Genomic DNA, 26,575 nt, shown 5'->3' on the forward strand with positions numbered 1-26,575 from the left:
TTCAGGACGGAACTGGAAGAACGCGGCTAGCATGATCCATACGTTTTGAGCACCAAGGATGAATTCTAGTCGGAAGTGATTTGAATGCTATACACTTCAATGGAACATGCATCGCCCAGACACCAGAGGGAAAGGGTTTCTGAAAACTACGGTGGGAACCAGGCTCGCAGTTTTGAACACCGGATCCATGCTAAAGTTCCAGCGCCTCCGCTGTGAAGGAAGCATCTCTGACATGACTTTAGTGTAGGAATCTCTAGTAGTGTTGCTGAACATGTACATCGCTTTCGAAGTGGATGACGCTATCTGTTGGCGTACAAAAACCCGGCGCGCGTTCCCCAGGTGAATGCAATGTCGCGGGGGTTATCATCGACAGATTGGTCGGAGCTCATGGAACAGGCAGAGTCGAGATAGAGGGCACTTCGGGGACTGGTAACGTTGCAGCTGACGCTGTCATAAATGATGTCATAAATTCAATGAAGTATCCGATAACGATTAGCTGTGGGATTTCCATACCCCGGAGAGGCCCCAGCCGTGACAAGCCCCTTATGTCCTGGTGGGCGGCGACTTACCGAAGGAGTGTTATTAGATCCAGCTTTTGGGGATATTGCTTATTGCACCCCCGCAAAGAGGCATGTGCCACAAAGGCGGAGTAGAGATCAGCTAAAAGGAGACTTCATGGGAGCATAAAGAACCATGAAAAGAAGAAATAATATTAATGACAAGATGCAAACCCTAGCGGACTCCTCTTTGCACTTCAAATTTCTCTGGGATTTTATGTCAGTGCAGCAATTGGCATTTTGTTTGTTTTGTTGTTTTGGAAACAGCTTTGAGGGAATGCCGCTTTTATGTAGAGCACCTCAGATACACTTCCTCTCGAAATCGATGGGGAGCAGGTGAAACGGAAATTTTAACTCAGCAAACTGCCCCAAAATGATCCGCAGGACGTTGATGTGTTTCGTGTAGGGGTACTCCGAACGGGAAGCCTGTCCCCCCCCCCTTGTTGCACTCAAGGCAGGTCCAAACACAGTGACCTAACTTCGTTTGCGCGTATTGATAGCCGAAGTTATTTGTCTTTTATTTAAAGTAGTGGTCCATATCCGCATGTTGTGGCGAATCTTCATCGTGTGTGATACGACTGAAAACTGTAGGGAAGTGGTTTATCCGCCTTTTCAACTGCCCATTATCCTAAATGGGGAGTAGACCATCAGCGTCTCTCACAAGACAATTGGAATATTTGTGACCTCCTTCCAGTTGTTTCGGAGTATACGATTAGGAAATCATTCGTGGCAGCTTCTGATACCAGCACAATATAAAATTTTCTTTTGCCCTGGGTTTGACACGGTATCGAATTTCGAAAAGAATCACGCTCACCACCGAGCAGCAGCGATCAATTACGTTTATCGATCCGCCTCCAAGGCAGTGCAATCAGCCAGATCTTGTTACGTCCATTCGGGACGTGGTCGATGACCTGAATAGCGCCCGAGAAAAAAAACCATTTTGAATGGTGGCCCGATGCTCATCGAGAGACTGTGGAAGCTGCTGGAATTCACAAACGTTCTACCATTATGGTTATGGTCAATAAGAACGTGTTTCACTGTCACATATACGAGCAAGGTGTTGTCAGAGCCTCTTAGGTATTCAGATCACCCATTGTATAATACATACAATTCAATAGGGCTCTCCTAGATTGCATTCAATTTCTCATACATAGTCTCCTTCTTCTCTGCATCGGAGGTTTCCGTTGCTACGTAGCACTGTACTATTAAAATGTTCCTTATTCTGTACTGGAATCTCGCAGTCAATACCTTACCTGAAACTGGCTCCTGAGTAATGAGACAATGCGATTGCTGTATTTATTCAACATCGGATTTATTCTTGCTTCCGCTTGGCCTTTCGGAGTACTATGATAGAACATCCTGACTCAGTGAATTCTTTAATCGGGCTATTCAGGAAGGTATATTGGCAAGAAAGCACCACTCTTCCAATATGGAAAAAGAAAGGTAGTCCAGCAGAATGTTCAAATTACCGTCCGATCCGTTTACTTTCCCATACCACGAAGACTTTTGAACGCATTCTTGACAACCGTATTCGCGAAATCGTTGAAATAACCGTGACTCAAGCCGGATTTGTCAAAAACTGCGGAACTACTGATGCAATACACACTGCGCGGTTACTCATGGAGAAACACCGTGAGAAGCATCGCCCTCCTTATATTTCATTTCTGGATCTAGAGAAAGCGTTTGACCGTGTGCCACACGAACTAATCTGGTATGCTCTATGACAACACTTAGTGCCAGATGAACTCGTGCGCCGGGTTGAATTGCCCTACCACGATCCGAAAAGTAAAGTTCGAAGTATGGAGGGTGTATCAAAACCGCCTCGTGCCTCTGTTGGTGTTCATCAAGGAAGCGCCCTCTCACCATTTCTCTTTGTTCTTGTTGTGGACACCGTCACACGGGATATCCAACATCCAGCGCCCTACACACTGCTTTATGCAGATGATGTTTTCCTAGCATCTGATAGCAAAAATGATCTCGAGCAACTTCTTCAAAAATGGAATGATCGCCTCATGCAACACGGACTCAGATTGACTCTGAATAAAACTGAATATTTGACGACCGATCCCCATGAAAAAGATACAATCACTGTCAGCGGCAGTGACCTCCCCAGAACTGAGCGATTTAAATACCTCGGGTCAATGCTATCAGCCAATGGAGACCTGCTTCACGCATTAACGCAACCTCTCAAATCTAAAATTTATCGCAATGTCATTCGTCCTGTCACTCGCTATAGTTCTGAGTGTTGGCCGACTACAAGAGACAATGAACAGCGTCTTGCGGTAATGGAGACGAAGATGTTGCGTTGGACTAGTGGCGTGATACGTTTTGATCACATTCGAGATGAGGATATCCGCGATCGATATGGGGTTGCACTGATCATGGAGAGAGAGAGGTTTCATCGATGGTCTGGTCACGTAATTTGCACTAACGGGAATTTACTTGCCAAGATTGGTCTGAACATCGAAGTCGATGGTAAATGGCCAAAAGCCCGGCCGGAACAACGGGGGCCTGATACGCTGGATGGGGATTTAAAAGCCTCGAGATTGCATCCAGATCAGGCATTAGATAGGACCAAATGGCGCCACCGATCATGGCGAGCCGACTCCGCTGGTGAACGGGACAAAGGCTGAAGAAAAATAAGAAAGATAGGGGACCTTTCAAATTCCTACCATCTAACCTCGCTTGTCCCCAGAATGCGCAGCCTTCAATCCTGTAACTTACGCTGAAGTTGAAGAAAGCAAAGAGACCGTCGATGCTGTTATCGAGGGGCATGCGCACATTCCAAAAGCCAACTGGTGTTCTGATCCGATAGCCTTCTCTTTCATTCGTGTATGCATCCCTGAGGCGGGGCATTACAGGACAATGGACATATGCAATGTCCTGAAAATTTCCGATCATCTGCATCATGCAGTCAGAATTCGTTCGGTTTTTGCTCCATCCCCCTCCCTCCTACTAGGTTTCTCCCTCTCCAATTGCTGCCACCAGATTGAACAATATGTGTGTGTTCGAATCTTGACCTTCATTTAAGGACTAAGGAACATTATTCACTTTCCTAAGTTATGACGAATCGCTCTCCAAGAAGAAAGTGAAGTGTCTCTTCGACCCTGAAAAATCAATCTTTCACATATGAAAATTTATTCAGATAAATTCAGATAAATTCCATATAAGTAGGATCTAATGTCCTCTAGGTTTGCTTTTATTAGTCTGGAAAATATTAATAAAGTAGACAGTCTTATGAGGAATACTATATACGCGCATATGTAAATAGGCAGACAAAATATTTTCGTCTTTTTATCACGTTAAGGACAACAACTTTCTCCCCATAAATATTCATTGTGAGGAGTAATGAATTCAGGCTGAAAATCGTGACAGGAATGCGTATATTTCAAGGATATAGAATACACGAAAGAAATAATATTCTGACATCTTGTTTGGTAATGTCCTGGAAAAAAGAGACTCTAAATGCATAACAAGGACGTGGTAATTTTTAAAGGGACATGCTCGTAAAGTACACCATACTTGCAAGGAAGCAGAAGGAGATACTTACTTTTAGGGTTTAGGTAAATTGCTGTCAGCACCTGTATCCAAAGGTCTTAGCGTCATTCCTAAGTTACTGTGGGATGATTCAGGATCAGATATGATTTAGCTATGGAATATTAGAGATAGACTGCACAAAAACCTACTTGTTCTTCAAGGCTACTTTTCTTCAGGTGGAATGAACCTAACACACAGGGATGTATCTACATCCAGGAACTCAAAATAGCGCAAAAACTCTGCGAAAGGCCGTGTGTGGATGCATAGGAATAATAAAGGACGTGGGACTGTAATGATTACTAATTTGCAAGATATAAGCTTTTGTATGTGGGGGACTTTTGGTCGTACCACGCCTTCTTGATAGAAACCCTGAAATACTTCACCTTCAAATTATCCGTAACTGAGAAATGGCCTTTTCACGGTTTAAAAAATATTAAATGTCATAGGAAGCATGTAGTAAAAGTCCTTTCTTGAGTATACAGAATAAGAAAAGTGCCTAAAGAATGAGAGAAGTATCAAGGAGAATATGTAGGTGTCCTGGTTTTTTGATTCGACTTTAGTATTCTAGTTAGGCACCAGTGGGAGGGATATTTCCGATTATATGTAAGTGACTGGTAGCCACCAGTAGGTTTGGAAATTCGATAGAATTGAAGCGGAAGAAATAATAAAGGACATATTGAACATTCCAGATTTATTACATTTGTTAAAGGACACTATCATGAAAGTGGGGTAAAACGTAAAATATTCCCTCGGGCATTGAAGAAATGAATGAGGGAGATACCATGGTATCTATTAAAGTTATGAGGATCGCTTCTCAGCCACGATGAACGATTCCCTTTAACGAATGATGAAATTAGGGGGTGATCAAAATGACCATCTAGGTTAACCAGGAAGCAACGCTATCCTAAAGCATAAAGAAAAGTGGCGAGGTTGACCGTGCAGGTCCATCAGCGATGCAGCTTTACCGAAAAGTCCACTTCTGTGCTAACCAGTCTCGCGGATGTGAAAGAAGAACCTTTTTTTTTGAAATTTCGGTACGGGTAACCGGCGGGAGTCGTCAGGTGACCGGATCGGGCTCCCGTAATGGACAGCACGTCGTCGAAACCCCTAGTGGTGGGGCGATTCGACGTCTAGTGCCACGACGATTAGGACCATTGCTTCGCCTGATGCAGCTGTTTAGCCACAATCTGTGGCTGCCACTTCAGCAGGTTCGCCGAGGCCGCGGATGAAGTGGACTGAAGAAGTGAACCTCTTCATCATCCGCTCCTGCTACGAAATAACAACGGGGGCAGGTACAAACAACATCTTACCGCCCCTTGTTGCACCAGAGATTTGTCGAGCGTTGCCCGAGTCGCAGATCAGTACCGCTTCATTACTCGCAGCGACATAATCTCGGCCATCGTTAGCGAACGTGTTCGATTTGAGGTCACCACGGAAACTGGTGACCGACAGTCGATGGGGGCAGAGGCGACGGCATCGATAACACCATGCCGCACTGTAGGCAAAAGTTGCAGTATTTGCTGAAGCACTCTTCTCCACCGTCCAGCTGAGGTCTCCGCTAAATTTTGGGACGAATTCCTACGAGCGTGTATAGAGTTATTGGAAATAGATCCTTCGCATAGCTCAGGTACTCCCAGACTCTATGCATTTCCAACAACTACGAGAATTCCATCTCAAATCAATGATGAGATTGCATTTCGACTGTGTGCTGATATGTGTATTGTGTATTGTGGTGCAACTACGGCTGTCAGATTGTACGGTCAGAAGATCCGTTTTCACGTTCTTGGTTTGAGTGACTGAAGAGATCCACCATGGAAAATTCATCTGGAACGCCAGCGGGACTCACTAAGGCAGGATATTGCTAGGCTGACTCAATTCAGCTCTGGCAATGCCAGCAGACGGGTGAAGAATAAAGTGCAGAGAGTTTATAGGAACTATAGATACCCGTAGTTGAAATTCCGGACACACTAGAGCAGAAACTTTCTGTCATATGTCGGTTACGATGGTACGGCGAAAGTCATTCCAGACGTGTCCAGAATGCAACATATGTGAGGAACCAGCGGAGTTTTTTCAGATCTTTCAACGAAACTCAACGGAGCGTTCAGACAGTGCAGTTTTCGGTAACGCAAGCGAAAGAATACTGAGGTGGACTTGTGGCGGGACTGGGATGCTGAGCATGCTGAGTGGATCATTGCCGAAGGCACCCGCCATGCCACAACGACTGGCATGAATTTTTCGGATGTTACCGAAAAGGAAGTTTGACGAGCTCAAAGAACTGCAGGGGCTTAGATCTACAAAAAGTTCACCAGTATACATGGTCGGTTGGCGCACAGCTTAAATTAGGTGATTAGTCGGCCGTAGAAATTTCCACCCTTCCTCACTGCGGGGATTACCTAGCGTATTCTTAAGAAGGGCACGGTGTAGGACCCCGTGGACACAAGGCCGATTGCTGGCTTACCAACCCTCCACAAATTCATAACGTCCATTATTAGTAGAAGAATAAATGCGCAACTCGAGACCAACAACATTCTGTCCGAGGAGCAGAATGGCTCCCGAGTTGGGTCAAGGGGTTGCAAAGAGAAACTTATTATCGACTCGGTAGCTATAGGACAAGTAACTAGAGGCCAAAGAAACCTCTTTAGTTGCTATATCGATTATGCCAAGGCTTTCGATAACGCCCCGCATACACTAATCGATGTCCTAGGCGTAGATCGTATTGATTCCAAACTAATTAAGTTTTTGACTATAGTGGGCAGAGAAGGGTAGCATACCACCTTATTAGTGCATTCAAATGAGGGTGCTAATACCTCAGAGCCCATCCATATACGGAAGGGCATCTTCCAGGGGGATTCGTTGAGTCCCCTTTGGTTTTGCATGACACTGAACCCTCTTTCATGGCTGCTGAATAATACTTGAGGGCATGGTTTTGCCAACTGACACACTTGATGGATTTAGATGATATCATGTTGTATGCTGACGACCACATGATAAGTCTGTTGCGAATAATAGAAATGTTCAGCTGTTATATTCGAATGGAATTTGGATTAGACAAGTGTCAAATACAAGCCATCCGCAGAGGTCATCACAAGCAGCATGTAGGACATAGCATTGGTGTCCTGCACATCTAAGCTATGACCGAGACAGACTTCTACAAGTACCTAGGAATTCTAAAAGGAACCCATGCTCGAGTTGGTGATCTGTCGTGGAACGGATGAACCTGCCTCGTGACATCGGAGGTGGTTGACGTGGCCGCACAAATCATCGCCAAGTCGACTCGCTGCGCGTTCATTATCACAGCAAACATCATGCGAGTCCCTTGCATGCAGGTGTTGGTAAGGCAGATTCAGGATAACTTGAAGGATCGATCTTTCAATCCTCTGAGTGGAGTGAAGTCAGACCAAGAGCGGATCGGTGAATGGAAGTCGGAAGCAATGCATGGCAAACACGTGAATTGGCTGTGTGCTGAAGAGTCTTTACTCTGATTTGACTCAGGTGCTCATTCACAGCTGAGTCGACTGGCGCCCGACATTCAGTTGCGATAGCAAATCCCTCTCCCACCAGTGAAATTTGAACGGCGACCAAATAATTAATGTCTTGGGACTAATACCACCAAAGAGCCTCTGGTTATTTCAAACAGGTAGGCTCGTACAAGCTCAAGGTAGTTGACAGAAATATGTAAATATAAGTTGTTAGTTATATAGGTTAAATATCCGCTTGGGTCGCCAAGGGAGATATCCCATTTACAGTTAATTCCCAAACATTGTAAACATTATTGAGTGCACCTGCATAACGGATGCACAAACTAATAGAATCATAAACATTATTAAGTGCACCTGCATAACGGATGCACAAACTAATAGAATCATAAACATTATTAAGTGCACCTGCATAACGGATGCACAAACTAATAGAATCATAAACATTATTAAGTGCACCTGCATAACGGATGCACAAACCAATAGAATCATAAACATTATTAAGTGCACCTGCATAACGGATGCACAAACGAGCGAGCATCATAGGTATTTAAGGTAGCACTAAGGATTAGAAAAGGGGAGTCGAGTTGCAACTGTAGAAGGATGAAGAGCAAATAAATATATTAAATAAATAAATACGAGTCTAGTTGAATCTGTACGATGATTAAGATCAATAAAATATATTAAATTAATAATAATATAAAAGTGTTATTAATTTTAGTGGCGCAGTCGGTAGGATCCATGCATCGAGCAGGATCCAATGATACGCGAAGTTACGTGTTTTAAATTCGTTCAAGAACCGGCGCAATTTTTTAGAAACAAAGTTGTTTTAACTAAAAAAATCAAGTGTCGCGATTCGTTTAATAATATAAAAAAAAAATATTAACTAAAATAAATACAAAGCTAGGAGGCGGAGTAACAAGCATAAATCCGTCTTAAAACACATTCTGAGGCTGGTTTGGAATCCTAGCAATAAAAAAAAAAAAAAATCTAATATAAAAGTGCAGTGAAATAGACTCACCTCAAGACTCAACGTAGAGACAGACTAGCTATTTACCATCGACGCATCCTTCAAGCCGAAATGGATAACGTATTAGCGCAACGATTGATAGCAGCTTTGGAGAATTTAGCTAATTTGCAACGGCCAAATCGAGCAGAAACAATAATAAAACAAATTGCCTACATAAAAGAGTTTTCGGGAGACAAGAAGCAGCTAACGCAGTTTCTAACAACCGTTGGTGGTCATCTTAGTGCTATTGATGAGGAATCACGGGAAGAAGCCTGGCAGGTAATTTATAACATAAAGATTACAGGAGCGGCAAAGGAACTTTTGTTAAATAATCGTCCGGAAAACTGGGAGTCGGCTAGAAATTTACTCAAACAACATTTTCGACCATCTACGAACTACAAGGACCTTTCGAAAAGAATAACGCAACTCAAAGTATGTTCTATCTCCGATCTTAACTCTAAAATTGAATATATTATAGAAGAAATCAATACATTCGCCACTTATGAATCGAATACAGCGGAAACTCGCCAAACTTTCTACGCGTTATTAGTGAATAGAATTAAGCAAATAGTTAGTGGTAATTTGTCACGTGATATAAGAAATTTGTTTGATTTACATGAAGTAAAAGAAATTTTATACTCGTACGTGGGCTACGATCAAGATAATTTAGACCGAGAAACACTATATCAGGAAAGAAAGAATTATAACAGTCAGGACTATAGGAAACACCATAACAAACAGGACAATAGACAGAAACAATCCGGTAATCATGGACAATACAATTCAAATTTTGGTAGACCAAATAGGGTAGAATCAAATCAATACAGAAGTAGCTCGGGACATTTTTGGCAAGATCGACAAAATTTTCGACTAAATAACTTCCGAGATTCTGGGTTTAGAAGTAATAATAATCCTACTCAACATAGACAACATTCCTGGAATCGTTCTGACCAGGTTAGGCGATCACCACCTAAACCTATGGAGATAGGTACCGTGACCTATAGAAGATCAAATCAAAATAGAAATGACCCATCACCCGGGTCTAATTCAGTAAACGAGGAGGTTCATAATATTGAACCAGAGTTTTTTTATGAATTAGGCCTCGGAAACAAAATCTTTGCTAATCTTACCATTGATAATAAACTGTACAAGTGCTTGATAGATACAGGTTCAACAATGAGCATTGTGAACTCTGCTAGAGTAGATTGTAGCAAGTTTAAAATCTTCGATAAGACTAACATCCGTTTGCAGACTATAAATCATACAACCACGGAAAGCGTTGAACGAGTAATTACAAATATTCCGACAGAATTTAACTTTGATCCAAAAGGTGGAATCAAATGGTATAAGAGGGATTTATTAGGGAAGTCGTATGACTTTTTAATCGGAATGGACATATTATCCAAAATTGTGAAAATCTTCAATTTTGAGAATAAATGTCTCATCCTAAATAATGGTAGTAAAATATCTTTAGATTCTTCAGAAAATGAAGAAAATCTCAAGTGCTTTGAACTTAATGCCGAACAAGGGAAAGTTGACTTAAGTCATTTAAATAAAGAAGAAAAAAGTGAAATGGAAAACTTATTGAAAGAATTTAGTCAACGTAATCAACGGTGGTTACTGAAACTACAAGAGTATCAGTTTGATATAGAGTATATCAAAGGTAAGGAAAACAAGGTTGCAGACTTCTTGAGTCGCATTCCAGAAGCCACTAATAAAAAAGAAAATTCCACTGATAACCAATCGATCAATGATTTGTCAGATAACGCTACAGTTCATTCACAAGATGAACAACAGTTGGATCACATTCCTATTAAAGAGACCATAGTAAATAAATATAAAACGCAGTTAATACTAGCATATGACGTAGATCAGGAAATAGAAATATTGCATAACCGTAGAATAATATATATGGATATGACTAGGGATAAGGACCATTGGGTTGACCTTTTAAGAAAGTATATTCGACCAGGTATAACAGGAATCTACACCGAACTTTCATACCATCAGTTTAATAAAATTCAGCAAGTATTAATTGAACTATTTGGAGACGATAGGAACATAAAGTTTATCAAAGCTACAATGAGGGCTCGAGAGATAAAAACAGCAGAGGAAATCCATAGACAGATATCCTTATATCACACAGTTGAGAGTATGCACAGTGGGATTATAGAAACCTTTAATAGTCTAAAAAATAAATTGTATTACCCGAAGTTAGTCGAAGAGATAACCAAAGTTATTAATAATTGTAAAACGTGTTTGGAAACCAAATACGAACGTAAGCCTTTCAGAGTTAAATACAAAATTAGTGAAACTCCCACTAGTATAAACGAAATTTTGCATATGGATATATACTATTTCATGAAGCAGGCATTTCTAACGCTAATTGATAAGCTGACGAAAAAAGCTTATATTTATCATTTGCAAAATAGAAATTGGAATAGGAAGATCGAAGTGTTGGAAGAACACTTCTCTAAATTTGGTAAACCGCAGAAGATTATTACCGATAATGAGTTCGCCAGTATTAATATCAAGGACTTCTTTAGAACGCAAGGTATAGCATTACATTTCACGAAACCTAATACCCATACAGGGAATAGTGATATCGAAAGGTTTCACTCAACATTACAGGAAAAACTAGTATCTATGAGGAAATTAGATCTAACTTTATTACAGAAAATACATAGGGCAGTAAGTAATTATAATGATAGATATCACTCTTCTATCAAAATGACTCCGAATCAAGCAGTACGGGCTGATCCTGCAATGCTTGAAAAGACTTTGAAGGAGTACAAGAATAAATATATAAATAAGCTTAATAAGAAAAGAGAAGATTATAGGGAGACTAGGAGAATTATTCCAGTTAAGAACTATAAACGTAATTACTATAAGAACGAACCGAGATATAGGATTAAAGAATTAGGTAGAGAACATCCCATTAATATAAAACGTCCTCGTAAATTTGCAGGTGATGACCTCAGTTTGGGTAGTTGCACTACAACTTCTACTATTAGCAACACCACAGATAGACGCAACTCTGACAGTAACAGAAGTTCAAAACCTTAATAAATAAATTGAACTCAATTCTCATTTTAATAACTCGATTAAATACCTTAAAAATCTGATAGAGTCAGACCGAAACGCAATTAGTAAAACCTTTCAACAACTCACAGAAAACGAAAAATTATTAGTAAAAAAAAAAAAAAAAAAAAAACAACTGAAAACAGACCAAATTTTTAAAAAAACTCCGAATTTTGGAAGAGAAGTTAAATCAGATTATTGACAACATAGCAATGATGAAACATGGATTGATTCACTCTAGTATGCTAACAGCAACCGAAATTTTGACGACTAAACTGGATTTTTATAAACTCAAAAACGTACGAACCGGACTACTGAAGTATAAGGAAAACACATTAATTTTGTCCCTTAAAATTCCAAATTCTTACAAAATTGAAGAGTACAAATTAATTACATCGTTACCCACTACGAATAATTTACAAGCAATGTTAGAAGATCAGTATTTTATAGAAAAAATGGAACAAAATATGTTTATGATGAAAACTTGAATTATGAAAGGGAATTGAAACCCTTGAGTAAGAGTATTACAAGAAATAATTGCGTACTTGTAGAAAATAATGGAACAGAAATTGTGAAGGTTGATGATAACACTATAATCTGTAAGAATCTTAAACAAACTAATATTGTTAATTATTGTGACGACAGAAACATACACCTAAATGGTAACTATTTAATCAACATCAATAACTGTACAATCCAGATACTAAATCAAACCTTTGGTAAAACAAATGTAAAATTTATTGACAGGTTCTTTTATAATGAAAATACGGATTATAATTTCACCAAAAACATTGATTTCAAAGAGATAGTTTTAGAAAATAAGAGAAACTTGGAACATATCAATATTTTAAAATTTCATAAAAAAATAAATTACCTATCTGGTTCAATTGTAAGCGCATTTCTGTTAATACTATTTATCATAATACTTATTCTATATCATGGACACAAAAAAAATTGAAAATTGTTGTAAAAAGCTCGCAATCCAGTAAAATTCCGGAGAATTTCAAGTTAAATAGGGGAGAGGTTAAATATCCGCTTGGGTCGCCAAGGGAGATATCCCATTTACAGTTAATTCCCAAACATTGTAAACATTATTGAGTGCACCTGCATAACGGATGCACAAACTAATAGAATCATAAACATTATTAAGTGCACCTGCATAACGGATGCACAAACTAATAGAATCATAAACATTATTAAGTGCACCTGCATAACGGATGCACAAACTAATAGAATCATAAACATTATTAAGTGCACCTGCATAACGGATGCACAAACCAATAGAATCATAAACATTATTAAGTGCACCTGCATAACGGATGCACAAACGAGCGAGCATCATAGGTATTTAAGGTAGCACTAAGGATTAGAAAAGGGGAGTCGAGTTGCAACTGTAGAAGGATGAAGAGCAAATAAATATATTAAATAAATAAATACGAGTCTAGTTGAATCTGTACGATGATTAAGATCAATAAAATATATTAAATTAATAATAATATAAAAGTGTTATTAATTTTAGTTATATAAATATATCATAATAAAAAGATAAAGTTCTCTAATTAGCCTGGTTTCCGTCGTTGTGGGAGCGCTGTAAGTCCTGAATAATTGACGGAAATATGGAGGAGAACCAGGCAATCGGTACAGCCAGGAGAGGTTGGAAGACTATATTTTAATTCTTAATTATCTAGTGTTAAACAGTAGGAGACTATCGGCGTTGCCGATAAGATTCGGCTCAATAAGGTGCAGTGGCCGGGTCACTTAATCCGTATGGATGAGGATGATCCAGCCCGAAAAGTCTATAAGAGCAATATCTATGGTAGAAAAAGAAAACGAGGCAGGCCCTACCTAAGATGGATGGACGGCGTAGGTCGGGACGCCAGACAACTTTTAGGGATATCGAATTGGTGGACTTCCCCGCGGAACCGGGATGTCTGGAGGTCATTATTAAGGTAGGCCTATACTCGATACCGGTTGTTGCGCCGTTGATGATGATGATTACGATGGGTTCTGAGAACCGGGACCTGTTACACTTTTGTAGGGTCATATTTTGGGCTCTCACTCCTCTACAGTTAACCGAATATCAAATATGGGACTAGTTTCGAAAAGTACTAATTGGGCCCTTTCGTTTCATACCCTACAAATCCATATTCAGTGAAAAAAATTGCTCCTACTTTCGCATGTAAACAAATAAACTAAATGCAAAATGGCATCAGTTGCTTCATGTAAAGGGATTCGCAGACCATATATTCCCACCAAATTTCGTGATATTCGGTCCAGCCGTTTCCGAATAAATCGGGTATGACAAACAGACAGACAGACATCGAATCGATTCTAATAAGGTTTTGTTTCACATAAACACACGCTAAACTTGGTAAAACATCATGATGACATTTAACCATCTCATGGTTGCGCTACTTCACACTATCCTACCCCCAGCTGATACTGGAATTCAACGGCAAAACCCGACTCCTGGCCCGTCAATTTTAAGGCGCAGATCGAACCTCACTCGCCGTGCACCTTTCTTTCCGAAACTTCACCAGGGCGACAAAAGGCTTTAGCCTGGACATGGAGACGTTCTAGAGCCTGCCGTCGGCATCAAGCTTAAAGAAGTGCTCCTCTCTGTTCAACACTTAATAAGGACCCTCATGTAGTGGTTGCAAGGACTTCCGAGAAGTATATACACGCATCCACAGTAATGACTTTGGCTGGAACTCCACAGCGTGGAATCCATTCCAAACAAAGGGCCTCGGAAACGATTGTGCGAAAATGTCTGCTAGAAGTATTGCTTCTGGCTACCGCGTGAATTTATCGATGATTGTGCGGCAGTACTTGAAGGCATGCGAATCTCGCAAGGGGCCAATAATGTCGATGTGGACCGTGTGAAAACGCTTTGTAGATCGAAGGAACGGACCTACATTTTCCGTACGTGCTTGGTGGTGCTCAGAGGTGGCGACAACCCTATCGGCCAAACCAAAACCAGCCGAGGCCGAGGAGAACCTCCATAGTGGTGGCACCAGGAGACGCTGTAATCACTTTGGTTTGCCGGCCGTGATTCAGTAGGCGAATGCTCCAAAGGCCTAATCAGGGCGATCAGACCCGAGTCTGCGCGGGGACTCATCTGAAGTGGCAAATTGGTCACGAAACCTTACCAGGGGTATACTGGTACCATGGGAACCGGGAAAGCCCCTGGACTCACATACTTCGGGTGAACTCCTGTTGTATGTGAGGACAGCTCGGTTATTTGCGGTTGGCCCCCCTAGTGGGAGTTTCATGGTGGTTATGGTTGTGCTCAAGCGAGAAGAGACCTTAGGGCCTCGACGTGGTGTTGCGTATCAACACGGGTGCCGTACTCCATAGTTCGGTAGAGATTTAGGTAATTCTTGCATCCACCAGTATGAATGCTAAGCCATGCACTTGGTATAGATTGGTACCGTCGTTGCTTGTCTCAGCGGGGCTCTGATTGTGGTCACAAAATCAATCGGTGTTTTAAGAGGACCGTAGGATTAAGTCCTACGTAAAACACTATGGGCTTCACTGTACGTGCATGGTGACTTTACACTGCTGGCACGCGATGTACTGCCTAGCCCAGGAGTTGAAACCCCTATTCATTGAAAGCCACAAATATTTGTTTGAGACCAGCCGATTCTTTGCCCGAATGCCTAGGTGCGCAAGATCATGTACTGCATGGAATGCTTCTTTGCGAAAAGTGGTCGAAATATATGGCCTAGGTCTCTTTTCAGACCTCTGAAAGCAGAGTATTTCGGAGGTTACGTCGAAGAGGGAAAACTCTTGCAATTTGTAATTGGGGTTGTCCCAGAGGCTCTGGAGCACTGTGTCATTCTTCTGCGCTTTGACGATTGCCGAAAAATCCCGAAAGGGATTTTAACCTCTGAAACGCGTGACAAAGCGTCTGCAACTACATTGTCCATGCCGGACACGTTCTGGATGTCTGAGGTAAGCTGGCTTATGAAGTTTAGGTGCCGAAGTTGGCGAGGGGACGCTTTGTTGGGCTGCTTGAAAGCGAAGTTAAGTGACTTGTTGTCCGAGAACCTGAACGGCCTGCCTTCTAGGGAATATGGGAAGTATTTGATTGCCATGTACGCGGCTAATAGCTCACGTTCATAGGTGCTGTAGTTTTGATGTCCTGGAGAAGAAGTTCAACGACTGCCAGATTTAGTTCAACTTTTAGTGAAGGGCAGCATTTACCGCAATGTTTGAGGCATCGACGAATACGACCAGGAGTGCATCTGATTGAGGAAATGCCAGGAGTGCAGGGTCCGCGAGCTGTCGTTTGGCTAGCTCAAATGCCTGGACAACCTGTGTGGATCACGGAGTCACGCGTGAGTCTTGGGTCTTGAGTCCAGACAAGCAGAAAAGAATCGACAAACGAAGTTTAACAGATCGCAGAACCTTGACTGTGTTAGGTGGTGGGAAGTCTGTAATGACCTGAACCTTGTCTGGATCTGGATGGATTCCCTCCGCTACATGGTGGTTCAACCTATATACGTCGAATATACCCGTTATTCAATTCACTGTGGTACTAACATTTCATCTCGTGGGGAGTAGTAATTTGACGCGAAAGGGACAACTTCGACCCACTACAAATTTGTGAATAATGGTAAGATTTTCACCAAACTTTCCAGTATGATGCCTCCTATAACGTGCTACAAGTATCTTACGGGTGTTTCTTTGAGCAAATATCGCGACGGAGAGTATTTTGAGGCATAGATATCAGAGCAACGGCCACCGTATTTATTTTAACATTTTTTGGCTGGGTAGTTCAAATTTTCGGAGCCCGGCGCTCCTTCCTTTGCAACCAATGCGAAAACTAATACCTGCTTCGGAAAGTATTAATTGGAACCTTTCATTTGATATCCTAGAAGGCTATATTCGCTGAAAAACCGCCCCCCCCTTTTTTTGGGTATCCCTGCTTTAGTCCAACGAGCAGCAATGTAATTCACCGCATATGTGGGGGTTCACAGTTGCCATCTTTCTACAAATTTTGTGTCAACTGGTTCTATCGTTTCTAGGATTAGTGCGGGTAACAGCCAGACAGATAAAATCTTAAAAGTGAGAATTTAGAAATCCCACAGAGACTTTACTTAGGGACTATCACTTACTAAAGCGATCTGCCCCTACCGTCCAAAGCGGACAATTTAGCACATTTTAGCGACTGTACGGTCTCCACTTTTAAACCCCAATGGATTATTATCCCACTTTCGTTTAGTTTGGTTTACTTTGAGTTTGGGTTCCATGCATCCCTTCATGATCAAAACTACTAACGCGTATCTTATTGCATTAATAAATAATTCAACTGAATTTAATTAGAAAAAACTCTTTAAAAAAGGAGAATTTAATTAATTAATGTTTTACTTTAAGCTTACCAGTGAACACACATACATGTGACAAGAATAACGCGTACAGAATTAATCTCCAATTTTTGCTGGGCTTAACGTTCAGACAGCTTCCTTTTGCTCATTTGCATATTTTCACCGAAGCTTCTCAACCTCATGGGGGTTGCGTTTTTTCCAACCGGACCGTTCCTCCATACAAAATGTATGTTTGTATTATATAATCGTGTGAAGGTGAGGGTGTTTATACATTTATATAAATTAAGCAAACCTCTTTACTGCTTTTTAGGAGAATGTGCTTAGCATAAATGAAAGCCTTCTCTCATGAATATTTATGCGTTTCAAATAAAACCCGTTTAAGGACTTCACAGCACACGCACTTGCTCATCTTGAATTGGCTTTAGATGACTCGGGGTCGGTCTTTTTGCTCGGAGTACTCATATTACATACAAACAAGTCGAGAAACTGGAAACTGGAAGCTTTAGTCATGAAAGGTTTTGTGTATTTCTTTTATAAAGACATTTGATTGTGGAAAGTACGAGACCTTTCATTTGATACCCCACATGACTATATTTCGTAAAAAAAACAAAATTGAACACTTCATTTGCATGAATGGGGTCCCCCTCCTCCCCCTTAAATTCGACGTAGAAGGATATGACTGTATGCGTGAGCGTTCACAGTTCATACTTTTCCAACAAATTTCGTGTCAATCGTTACAACCACTTCCAAAAAAAATGGATGTAACGGACAAAACAGACAGACCTGTGAGGAGTTGCCAGATCTCCCATTGGGCGTGTCCCTTCGTGCGGATCCGTTTGAATATGTACTTGTACTCATTTGAAGGTGTGCGTGCATGGGCATATTTATACGTAGGTTAGGTAGGTGGGAGGAAACGCCCACCCGTGGATAAAAATCGCTATGAGAAGGTTAACCAGAATAATAAACCAATATGGACGAAGAGAAAGTGTATAAATTTATGGTACAGGGGCTCGGTACCCCAGTATCGGCGGCTTTTGGGAGTGCGCAAGCAGGCTCCCGGTCGTTGATACCACCGCCTGCAGTGCCTCGGCGGTAGACAGCTTAGCCACCGTGGCATCTAATGCTACAAGCAGCATAGACAAGGAAGTCTTTAAACCGAGTACATCGCTCCCTAGAACACCCACAGCAAACGCGCAGAGGGACGTGCCCAAGGGAGAACTTTGGTTATTAAAAGCCGCCGTGACATCAATCGCATCCGAGCGTAAAGAGGGGAGGCTCTTCGATATCGTAAGCCGGATCTTTTTATGAGAAGCTAAACGATTATGAGATCCCCCCAACCGTATACTCGCGGATGGGCAGAGGAAAAAGAAGGTTTGGCCTGGTCCTAGACATCAGCAGGTTCCCAAAAAAACAAACAAAATGGGGTGCCACCCGCTTTGAAGAAGAGGCCTAAAACCTTGGTAGGGAGGATAATAGTGCCTAAAACACCAAGGGAGCCGATGCCTCAAAAGGTACACGACGGCTGGACTAAGGTTCGACCAAAGAAGCCAAAAAAGCAGAAGAAGAGAATGAGGATCCGTCCCGAAGCAATCACCAAGCACGGATAGTATGTCCTATGCAGATATACTAAGAAGAGCGAAAGCTGACTCTGATCTCAAAGATCAAAGAGGGAACGTAAGCAGGATCCGGAAGAACCAAAAGGGAGATCTTATGCTGGAACTGAAAACGTCCGAAGAGAGCAAAGTGAAAGGCTTCCGCAGCCAAGTCAAAAATTTACTTGGGGAAAGTGCTGCCTCGCATGTTCAAAGCATGAGATCGCTATACAGTGCAAGGACCTAGCTGAGGTCATGTCTAAGGCGAACATCTACACTGCCTTAGCGGAGCAGTTCAAGCTGCACGACTTGCAGGAGGCGTCCATTGTAAGCCTTAAAAAAGGCGTATGGATGTACACAGACGGCGACCATCCGGCTGTTAATAGAAACAGCGCGCAAACTGCTGGATGTCGAGAAGGTTCGTATTGGATGGGTAGTTTGTCGCCTTGGAGAGTAAATCTTATTGAAGAGATACTTAAAATGTCTCTCATATGGGCAATGAGGTTGATCGGTCTAGCCGATGCAGACGTTGTGGTCAAACAGGTCACATTGCTAGGGATTGTAACAAGGATCCCAAGTGCATGTTGTATGATGGAAGGAAGGCTTGGACTGCGGGCTTATTGACGGAAGCGGCAAGTGCCCCGAGTTCAAAAAGGCACTAAGTGCAGGGAGAAAATGAGGTTGATCCAAATCAACCTCAATCACTGTAGGGTCGCGCAAGATCTGCTCTTGCAGACCACCCATGAATCAGAGGTACAAGTGGCTATAATAACCTCAAAAGAAGAAAGCCTAACTATAATGTATGGGCAGCCAATCCAACAGGTAGGGCGGCCTTGTGGGCATGCAGGGACCAAGCCATATAGGAATGTATGAAGCAGTCCACAAGTGGGTTCGGCATATATGTCTACAGCTGCTATGCTCCTCCAAGCCTGACGTTGGCTGAATTGGAGGACATGCTAGACAGATTGGTTCTGAATGCAAAAGGATGGAAACCAAAAGTTATCGTGGTGATTTCATTGCATGGGCCACAGAATGGGGAAATTCATTGATGAATGCAAGAGAGCGTTGTCTCTTGGAGGCTTTCACGCAGTCAGATATCATATTGGCTAACGATGGTCAGGTTAATACCGGTTTCGGTCCGGCTCAGTTGTGGATCTGACTTTTGTTAGTCCTTCATTAGCTCGCGATATGTCCTGGCACGTCAGTGAACAGTCACCCATAATGATCACCAGGCAATAGTCTTTGACCTGAAGAGCATGTCAAGCGGTTGGAAATCTACTTGTCCAAAAATGAGAAGAACGTTAGCTTGGCCTGCGAAAGCCATTGGCGAGCAAACATTCATAGATGTGTGGTTGGACCAGGGCACTATACAAGCTACACCCTTCGGAAAGAGCCCTTCATAACAGGGAAGCATGTGACTCATCGATGCCGAGATGTTATACTTTGTCTAGTAGAACTCAACTGCTGGTGATATCGTGAATTGTCAGATCTTCGGTCGACGTGCCATCGGACCAGACGAGCGAGGGTAGGACTGACCAGGAGGTGAAACAGCGAGCTTACAAGGAAGCCCCAAAAAACTAATAGGGAAGCGTTTACAGGGTTGTGATGAAGAGATTTAGACATCAGGCAGCTCCACAAATTACATGTTCCGATCTCCTACTGAAAATCGTTCAGAGTTTGTTTCCTCAGGAGAACACAAGGGGTTATCGTCTATAGACATTTTTAGATGTGGCTGTAATACCTCCAGTAACGACGGAAGAAGTACTAGAGATTGTGCAGTAGACTGGGAGACAACAAAGCGCCCGGCCACGACGGCAAACTAAATAAAGCCCTTAATCTGGCCGTTAAGTCGAGGCCAGACATATTCGTAGAGTTGTTTGAAGCATGCTTGAGGGATGAGATCTTTCTTGAGACGTGGAAAAAACAAAGCCTAATGTTATTGCCTCAACCTGATAAGCTTCCCGGTTAATCATCTTCCTACAGACCTATATGGCTATTGGATGCTATGGGGAAAATATTAGAGCCAATAATCTACAACAGATTGCTCCCGACGGTAGAAAGTCTGGGAGGTTTATCAGGCCGACAATTCGGCTTCCGTATGGCCACACCAACGGTTAACTTGCGGCGATTGGTGTACCCAGTAACTTAGCTGCGCGGATGTGGAATTACATTCATCCAAAGCAATCACTGCTGTAAAAAAATGGCTGAAAGATTCAGGTCTTGCATTTAAAGAGGATAAAACAGGCAAGGATGATGCCAAATGTTGGGGGCCCGCGATGCACTCGTAGACTGCTTATAGCTAGAGTCGTGATGAGCGCGGTGTATAAAAAGACCACCCTAAGAGCGTGCTGTGGTTATGGAAACAATCTCGGACGAAGCGGCCTATGCGGTAGCCAGAATGATGCTGATCGACATTTTGGCCGATAAGATGGCACGTATCTGGATGGACCCCATTCTTCCTCTGATCGGCAAATGAAAAACGTCGAAAGGGAAGAATTGTTAAGCAGGTGGCAGAAACGATGGGAACAGGCAAAAAAGGGTCGATGGACACATCGATTGATTCCCAGCATCAAGATAAATTATGATCTCACGCAGTTTCTCACGAAACATGGTGGTTACCGTAAATACGACTATAGGTTTAAACTGGACAGCTCACCCAAATGTACCAGCTGCGATGGTATTCCGGAGGACCCGGAGCATGTTTTCTTCCATTGTCCTAGATTCGCTGAGGAAAGGAAGACTCTAGAGGAAACAGTGGAAGGAACACCAGCATCGGAAACTGCTTACATGCCAGGAGAGCTGGAATGCAGCGAACGACATGATAGGGTGGATTCAAAGAGAGTGGCAGAGGAGGCGAGAAAAGCGCGGTTGCGAATGCAATCGATAGACGAAGGGAAAGACTAGAGCCAGGTCCAGCCTGCGACGAAATAATTTGTGGTGGTTCCGCGGGGAAGAGCACAAGAGTTAGGGGGTGACTGCGTGACTGTGTGGAACATGTGTATCAATGTCTTTGAAAGATTTCCACCTCCGGAAAGACAAAAGACAGGCAGACAGTAAAACGATTTTAATAAGGTCTTGTCAACCTTAAAAACATGTGTAAATATGCATGTGCATGTAAATATAACCCTCTTTTTTGCAGCACTTGTTGAAATGTTAAAGAAGAACATGAGTTGCCCGGGACGCATTGCTAACTCTAATTTAATTCAAATATAGGGTTGGGGAAAAAGAAATGTCGTATTTTGTCAATAGATGGCGACACTTAAACATATCTTGTGTTGTACTTATCGCATCGGGTCATACTATACGGCGATTTGAAGAGGACAATTTGTGTTTCAAGTGCCTTTTTGACAGTTTTATGATCGTACGTTTCAGTCTCAAGTTATAGCGCGTCAAAGATCGTTTGAAGCAGGCGATTGACCAGAAGCGGCCAGGATTGGTCAATAGGAATGGTGTTCTGTTCCACCAGGACAACGCTCGGCTTCACACATCTTTCATGACCCGCCAGAAGCTACGGGAGCTCGGATGGAACTTCCGGACCCGGCACCAAGTGATTACAATCTCTTTCGGTCCATGCAAAACGCTCTTGGTGCTACTAAGTTGGCCTCAAAAGAAGCTTGCGAAAACTGGCTATCTGAGTGTTTTGCAAATAAGGAGGGGGAGGGGGGGGGGAGGGTTTATAAGAGGGAGATTATGGAGTTGCCCTCTAAATGGCAACCAGTTTGCAAACAAAACGGTGCATATTTGACTTAAATCGGATAATTCTAAGTATGTTAAATAAAGCGTTAAAACTCGATCACAAATACGAGATTACTTTTCCCCAACCCTATATTATCCTCTTTCTTGCAGCACATGTTCAAATATTAAAGAAGCACATGAGCTGCCCGGGAAGCATTGCTACCTCTAGTTTAATTCAAATATTTCGTAAGATTGACGGAAAAAAGATACTTTATCGATTAGCCAAACATTCATAACATTTAGATTGGGAGAGAGAGAGAGCACTCCTCTTTGATGACCTTGGAGCTATTCGATCTTCCCATAATGGTCCCCAGCTGGGCAATCAATTTGTAGATGCTACACAAAAGCACTATTTCAGATAAATCGTACAACTTACGTGTAAAGAACAGCAAATCGAGTGATATAAAGATTCTTCTCCGTCTCCCGATCCCATGTTGCCACACACTGGGTAAATAAATCAACCCCAAATCGCAAAGGCTTCTGCTGCGTCGTAAGGACTAGAAATTCGGGGATGTCTGAAAGAAAAAGTTAAGTCATAAGAAACTGCACTGGATCGACACTCAACAAAAAAAAGATACAATTTCTGGCAATGTGGGTAATGTAAGCCATTAATAAGTTGTAACCTTGCTGAAAATAAATGACTTTAGAAATTACCTGAGATAAGTGCCACAATCCAAATAAAAGCCACGGATGCCATCGCTCGGCCAATTGTTGTTCTATAGCGAAGTGGAAAGCAAATTGCGTACCATCTATCTACCGAGATGAAGGTGAGGGTCAAAACGGACACTGTTACGGATACCGTCTGGAAAGAAATGATATAGGACCTTTTAGGATACGTGTCGATTCCATGCTTACAATGTAACCTATTATCTTTGTCTATTTTAAGCTTTATGGCTTCTGTCATCGTCCTGTAAAGTTCATTTTTCCTCTGGAAGTCTTGTCTAAGCCAGGAGGACATGTTTCTTCCTTTCTCATATCAAGCTTGAACGTCAGCATGAGGATAAGGAACCCACTGAACATCACATTCAGTTTATTCGATAATAAATTTGGCTGAAAACACTATACATGCTTAACGCATATAGACCAGGGTATTCCTGAGAGGATTTTTGATTTATATGCGTAAATTTTTCCCAGGATGTGATGTGAGAAGATATTCTGTTCGTTTTTCAAAGGTCGCATAACGATTTATTCCTAATTTTTCCCATTACTTACTGATGGAACGTCCTATACCACAGGGACATATTTTGTTTTATCGGATGTACATATCTAGCCTGTTTTCCACCCCCAGTGAGTTGGGAGTTTTATGGTGATTGCCTGAACGATTTCCGGAACATGACTATAAACCCATATTATTCCGGTATGGCACTCAGTCTTTTATTATGGATCCCATAATTTATATTTGGCATTGTGCTACCCTTTACTCTACCTACCTCACCTTGGGTGGACATTCAACATTTGGAAAGAAAACAAGACGAAAATATCGAGTAATTTTCCTTTTTCCTTTGCAGTCAACGACATTCGAATCTAAATACAGAACAATCTTATAACATAAATTTTCCAACGTCTCCACACTTTGTAGTTATTACCGCTTGGATTGGATACACGAGAATACCGGTATGGCTGATTGCCGAACATGGGATATTTCCAAGCACCTAATAAATACTATTTCAAAACCATGCCGGGGCACCATCCATGCATGGAGGCACCATCGGAACAATCATTGCTTTTATTCTCCAGCAATTTATTGCATTAGAAGTTCAAGGAATTTCCCAGGAATAATATTCTGTTTTGTTTCTTTTATTTGATTTATTTTGCAATTTGTTGCGATGAAACATTGTTCAATTGCTGCCATTGAGCAATGCCGAGCTGGATATTTGGGGGTGTGTTTTATTGTCGAAGTGGTTGCACTATGTTATCTTAAGCCCTGGGGAGCAAAATTTTATAATGGATGTTGGAAATGAAAAATCGATTCCGAATTGAACAAAGAGATTAGTCTAATGAAACGTCTAGACGAATATCCTTCAATAGGGTGAAGTTCTTTGCAAAGATCAGTGGTAAACTGCACACCAGCCCAGCCCTTTCAAAGATAGATGTGGACCCTTTTTTGTTCATCAACACAATACGTAGCACTAATTCCAGAAGGCGGAAATTCCCATGTCCATACTATTTAGTATAGATATGTGAAATATCACCTTAGTAGGTGATGTGATATCACAAAAAATAATTTTGCAAAGTAATACCACAAACATCATCTTCCATTTCCTTATTACGTTCTTAGAGTAAAATGTTCGGCAGCGCCCAAAAGATAGTGAAATAAGAATGAATTTTCTGTTTCAGGCAGGAGCAGAAGTAAATCGAAAGATTTACAAGAATAAGGAAATAAAACCAAAGATTTCTATATACTAATTGTAGTATATTTTCACATTGCCAACGGACAACTACCTGAACGCGTGTAATATATTTTGAAGTAAGGACTGCGGGATATATCGCAGTCTAATATTACTTGGTGATGTTTTCTGATTTGATATTACACACAACACCGACGTTGCTAAATGTGAGTTATCACTTAGAACTATACGAGTATGCACTTTGTTTCTATAGTTTTGTTCGGTGTTGAAACCTATAATCCCTATAGTTAAAACTTTGTCTTCGCACACAACCAGGATTAATTTTTCCATGACAAAGCCAAGAGAAAAGAGAATGCTAACACTAACAGAATCACAAGCAGTTACTCAATACCTGGCACCACCATTTGTATTAAGAGGAACGGTGTGACGGATTGATTGGTATAACTGTTATTTTGTGATGTAATATTGTATCAGCATGGAGGTAACAAAACAATCGCAACACTAAAATATAATCACCACTTCTCTTCAGGGTATTAATATTATGATGTTGTGTTGTTAAGTGATGTTCTGATGCTATGATGTTGGGTGATGTTCGGATCGTGCTTGGGGCTGTAATATGATTTTGTATGTAATATGCATCACCTACCTATCTCTAGTATTAAACATAGAGTATACAAAGGATGATAGGAAAGTAATGAGATTTGCAAAAGTGTGATCTCGCCAGACGATCAGTTTAAATTTTGAAATCTATACTGTAACCACGTTGCCTTGCAAGATAAAATGGAGACACTTGGTACAATGTTATACCCAATGTATTTCCCCTTTTCCTTCCATTTTTAACACCCCTTACCTTTCTCAATAAATTTCTCATAATGTCCTTTCCTTAACATTCACTTACTTCAAGCATTTCAAATTTTAAAAGAAAAATCAATCAATCAATCAATCAATCAATGTTACCTCTTCCTAAATTTCTGAAACTCATTCACATATTTACATACAAATGGGAACATTGATCTTACATTTAAATTTGACCGTATCATTTATTTTGAAGTACAGGCCTAACGCTTGGTCTGGTTGATGTGAATGAAATTGCATTTTTCTGCATAAAAATTAGCGGGACCGAGACCGGCTGATCGATTGACAGCGGAACGGTGGCATCAGTAGTCAATTCCAAGCTGCGGTGTGGACACAGCCATTTCAGAGTGAAATGACAGGTTATGTTGGGTTTTTACTACAGTGATCCTGAAGTAATTTGCTGGATAACAAAGTGAAGACGAGGTAAAGGGATCTTCAGAGGGCGCGCTGTACAAAACATCTGGGGAAGCATCGATCCAAAATGTGATCTGTCGTGGATCCTCCTTTTCGATCGCGGTACTCAGGTCTCGGGGTTCTAAGACCCCACGCGCGCGGTCGAGCCGTTTTTTTTTTTTAAATTTTTCATTTCCAGGTTTGCCTCGCGTGTTGTTTATTTCGATAGGTACGCGTGAATGCCCGTGTTTGATTTGTTTTTCAGGATGGTGCGGGTTCACGTACCGGAAAAGACGTCAATTTTTGTGAAATGACACGTAAGGAATCAAAGTGCTCAAAGAACCCCTCCCATTTTCCCGAGCCTGGGGGGCCTCTTCAGCCCCTCATGTATGATTTAACAAAAGTTCATGTGTCCTTCTACCGATGCATGAGTTCACACCAAAACCTGAAAATCAAACAAACATCGGGTATCGCGCAAAAGCTAATGGAAGGTAACACGCATGGAAATAAAAGAAAACAATAATAGTTTAACTGCGCATGTAGAGCCATAAAACTCCGGACTCGTGTGCTGCGATTGCTTCTTCGGCCACAGATGCTCAAGAAGCGCGGCCTTTGGGCCAGTCTGCCGATGACCTTCCGGTAATGCGAGTTTTGTGGGTTAG

General features: G+C 41.7%; 1 protein-coding gene across 8 annotated transcripts in view; it reads right to left on the bottom strand.

The window, feature by feature from the left end:
• The window catches only part of LOC119655883 (orexin receptor type 1-like), a 389,262-nt gene that overhangs the window by 61,900 nt on the left and 300,787 nt on the right, over positions 1-26,575 (bottom strand). For all 8 annotated transcript variants that reach the window (XM_038062022.1, XM_038062028.1, XM_038062027.1 and 5 more), the window contains 2 exons: positions 22,972-23,119; positions 22,694-22,832 (listed from right to left, as the gene is read on the bottom strand). In XM_038062022.1, the coding sequence (XP_037917950.1) occupies positions 22,694-22,832; positions 22,972-23,119 (287 nt within the window). The remainder of the gene's footprint in view (positions 1-22,693; positions 22,833-22,971; positions 23,120-26,575) is intronic.

Source organism: Hermetia illucens, chromosome 4, assembly GCF_905115235.1.
Source record: "Hermetia illucens chromosome 4, iHerIll2.2.curated.20191125, whole genome shotgun sequence".
NCBI lineage: Eukaryota > Metazoa > Arthropoda > Insecta > Diptera > Stratiomyidae > Hermetia > Hermetia illucens.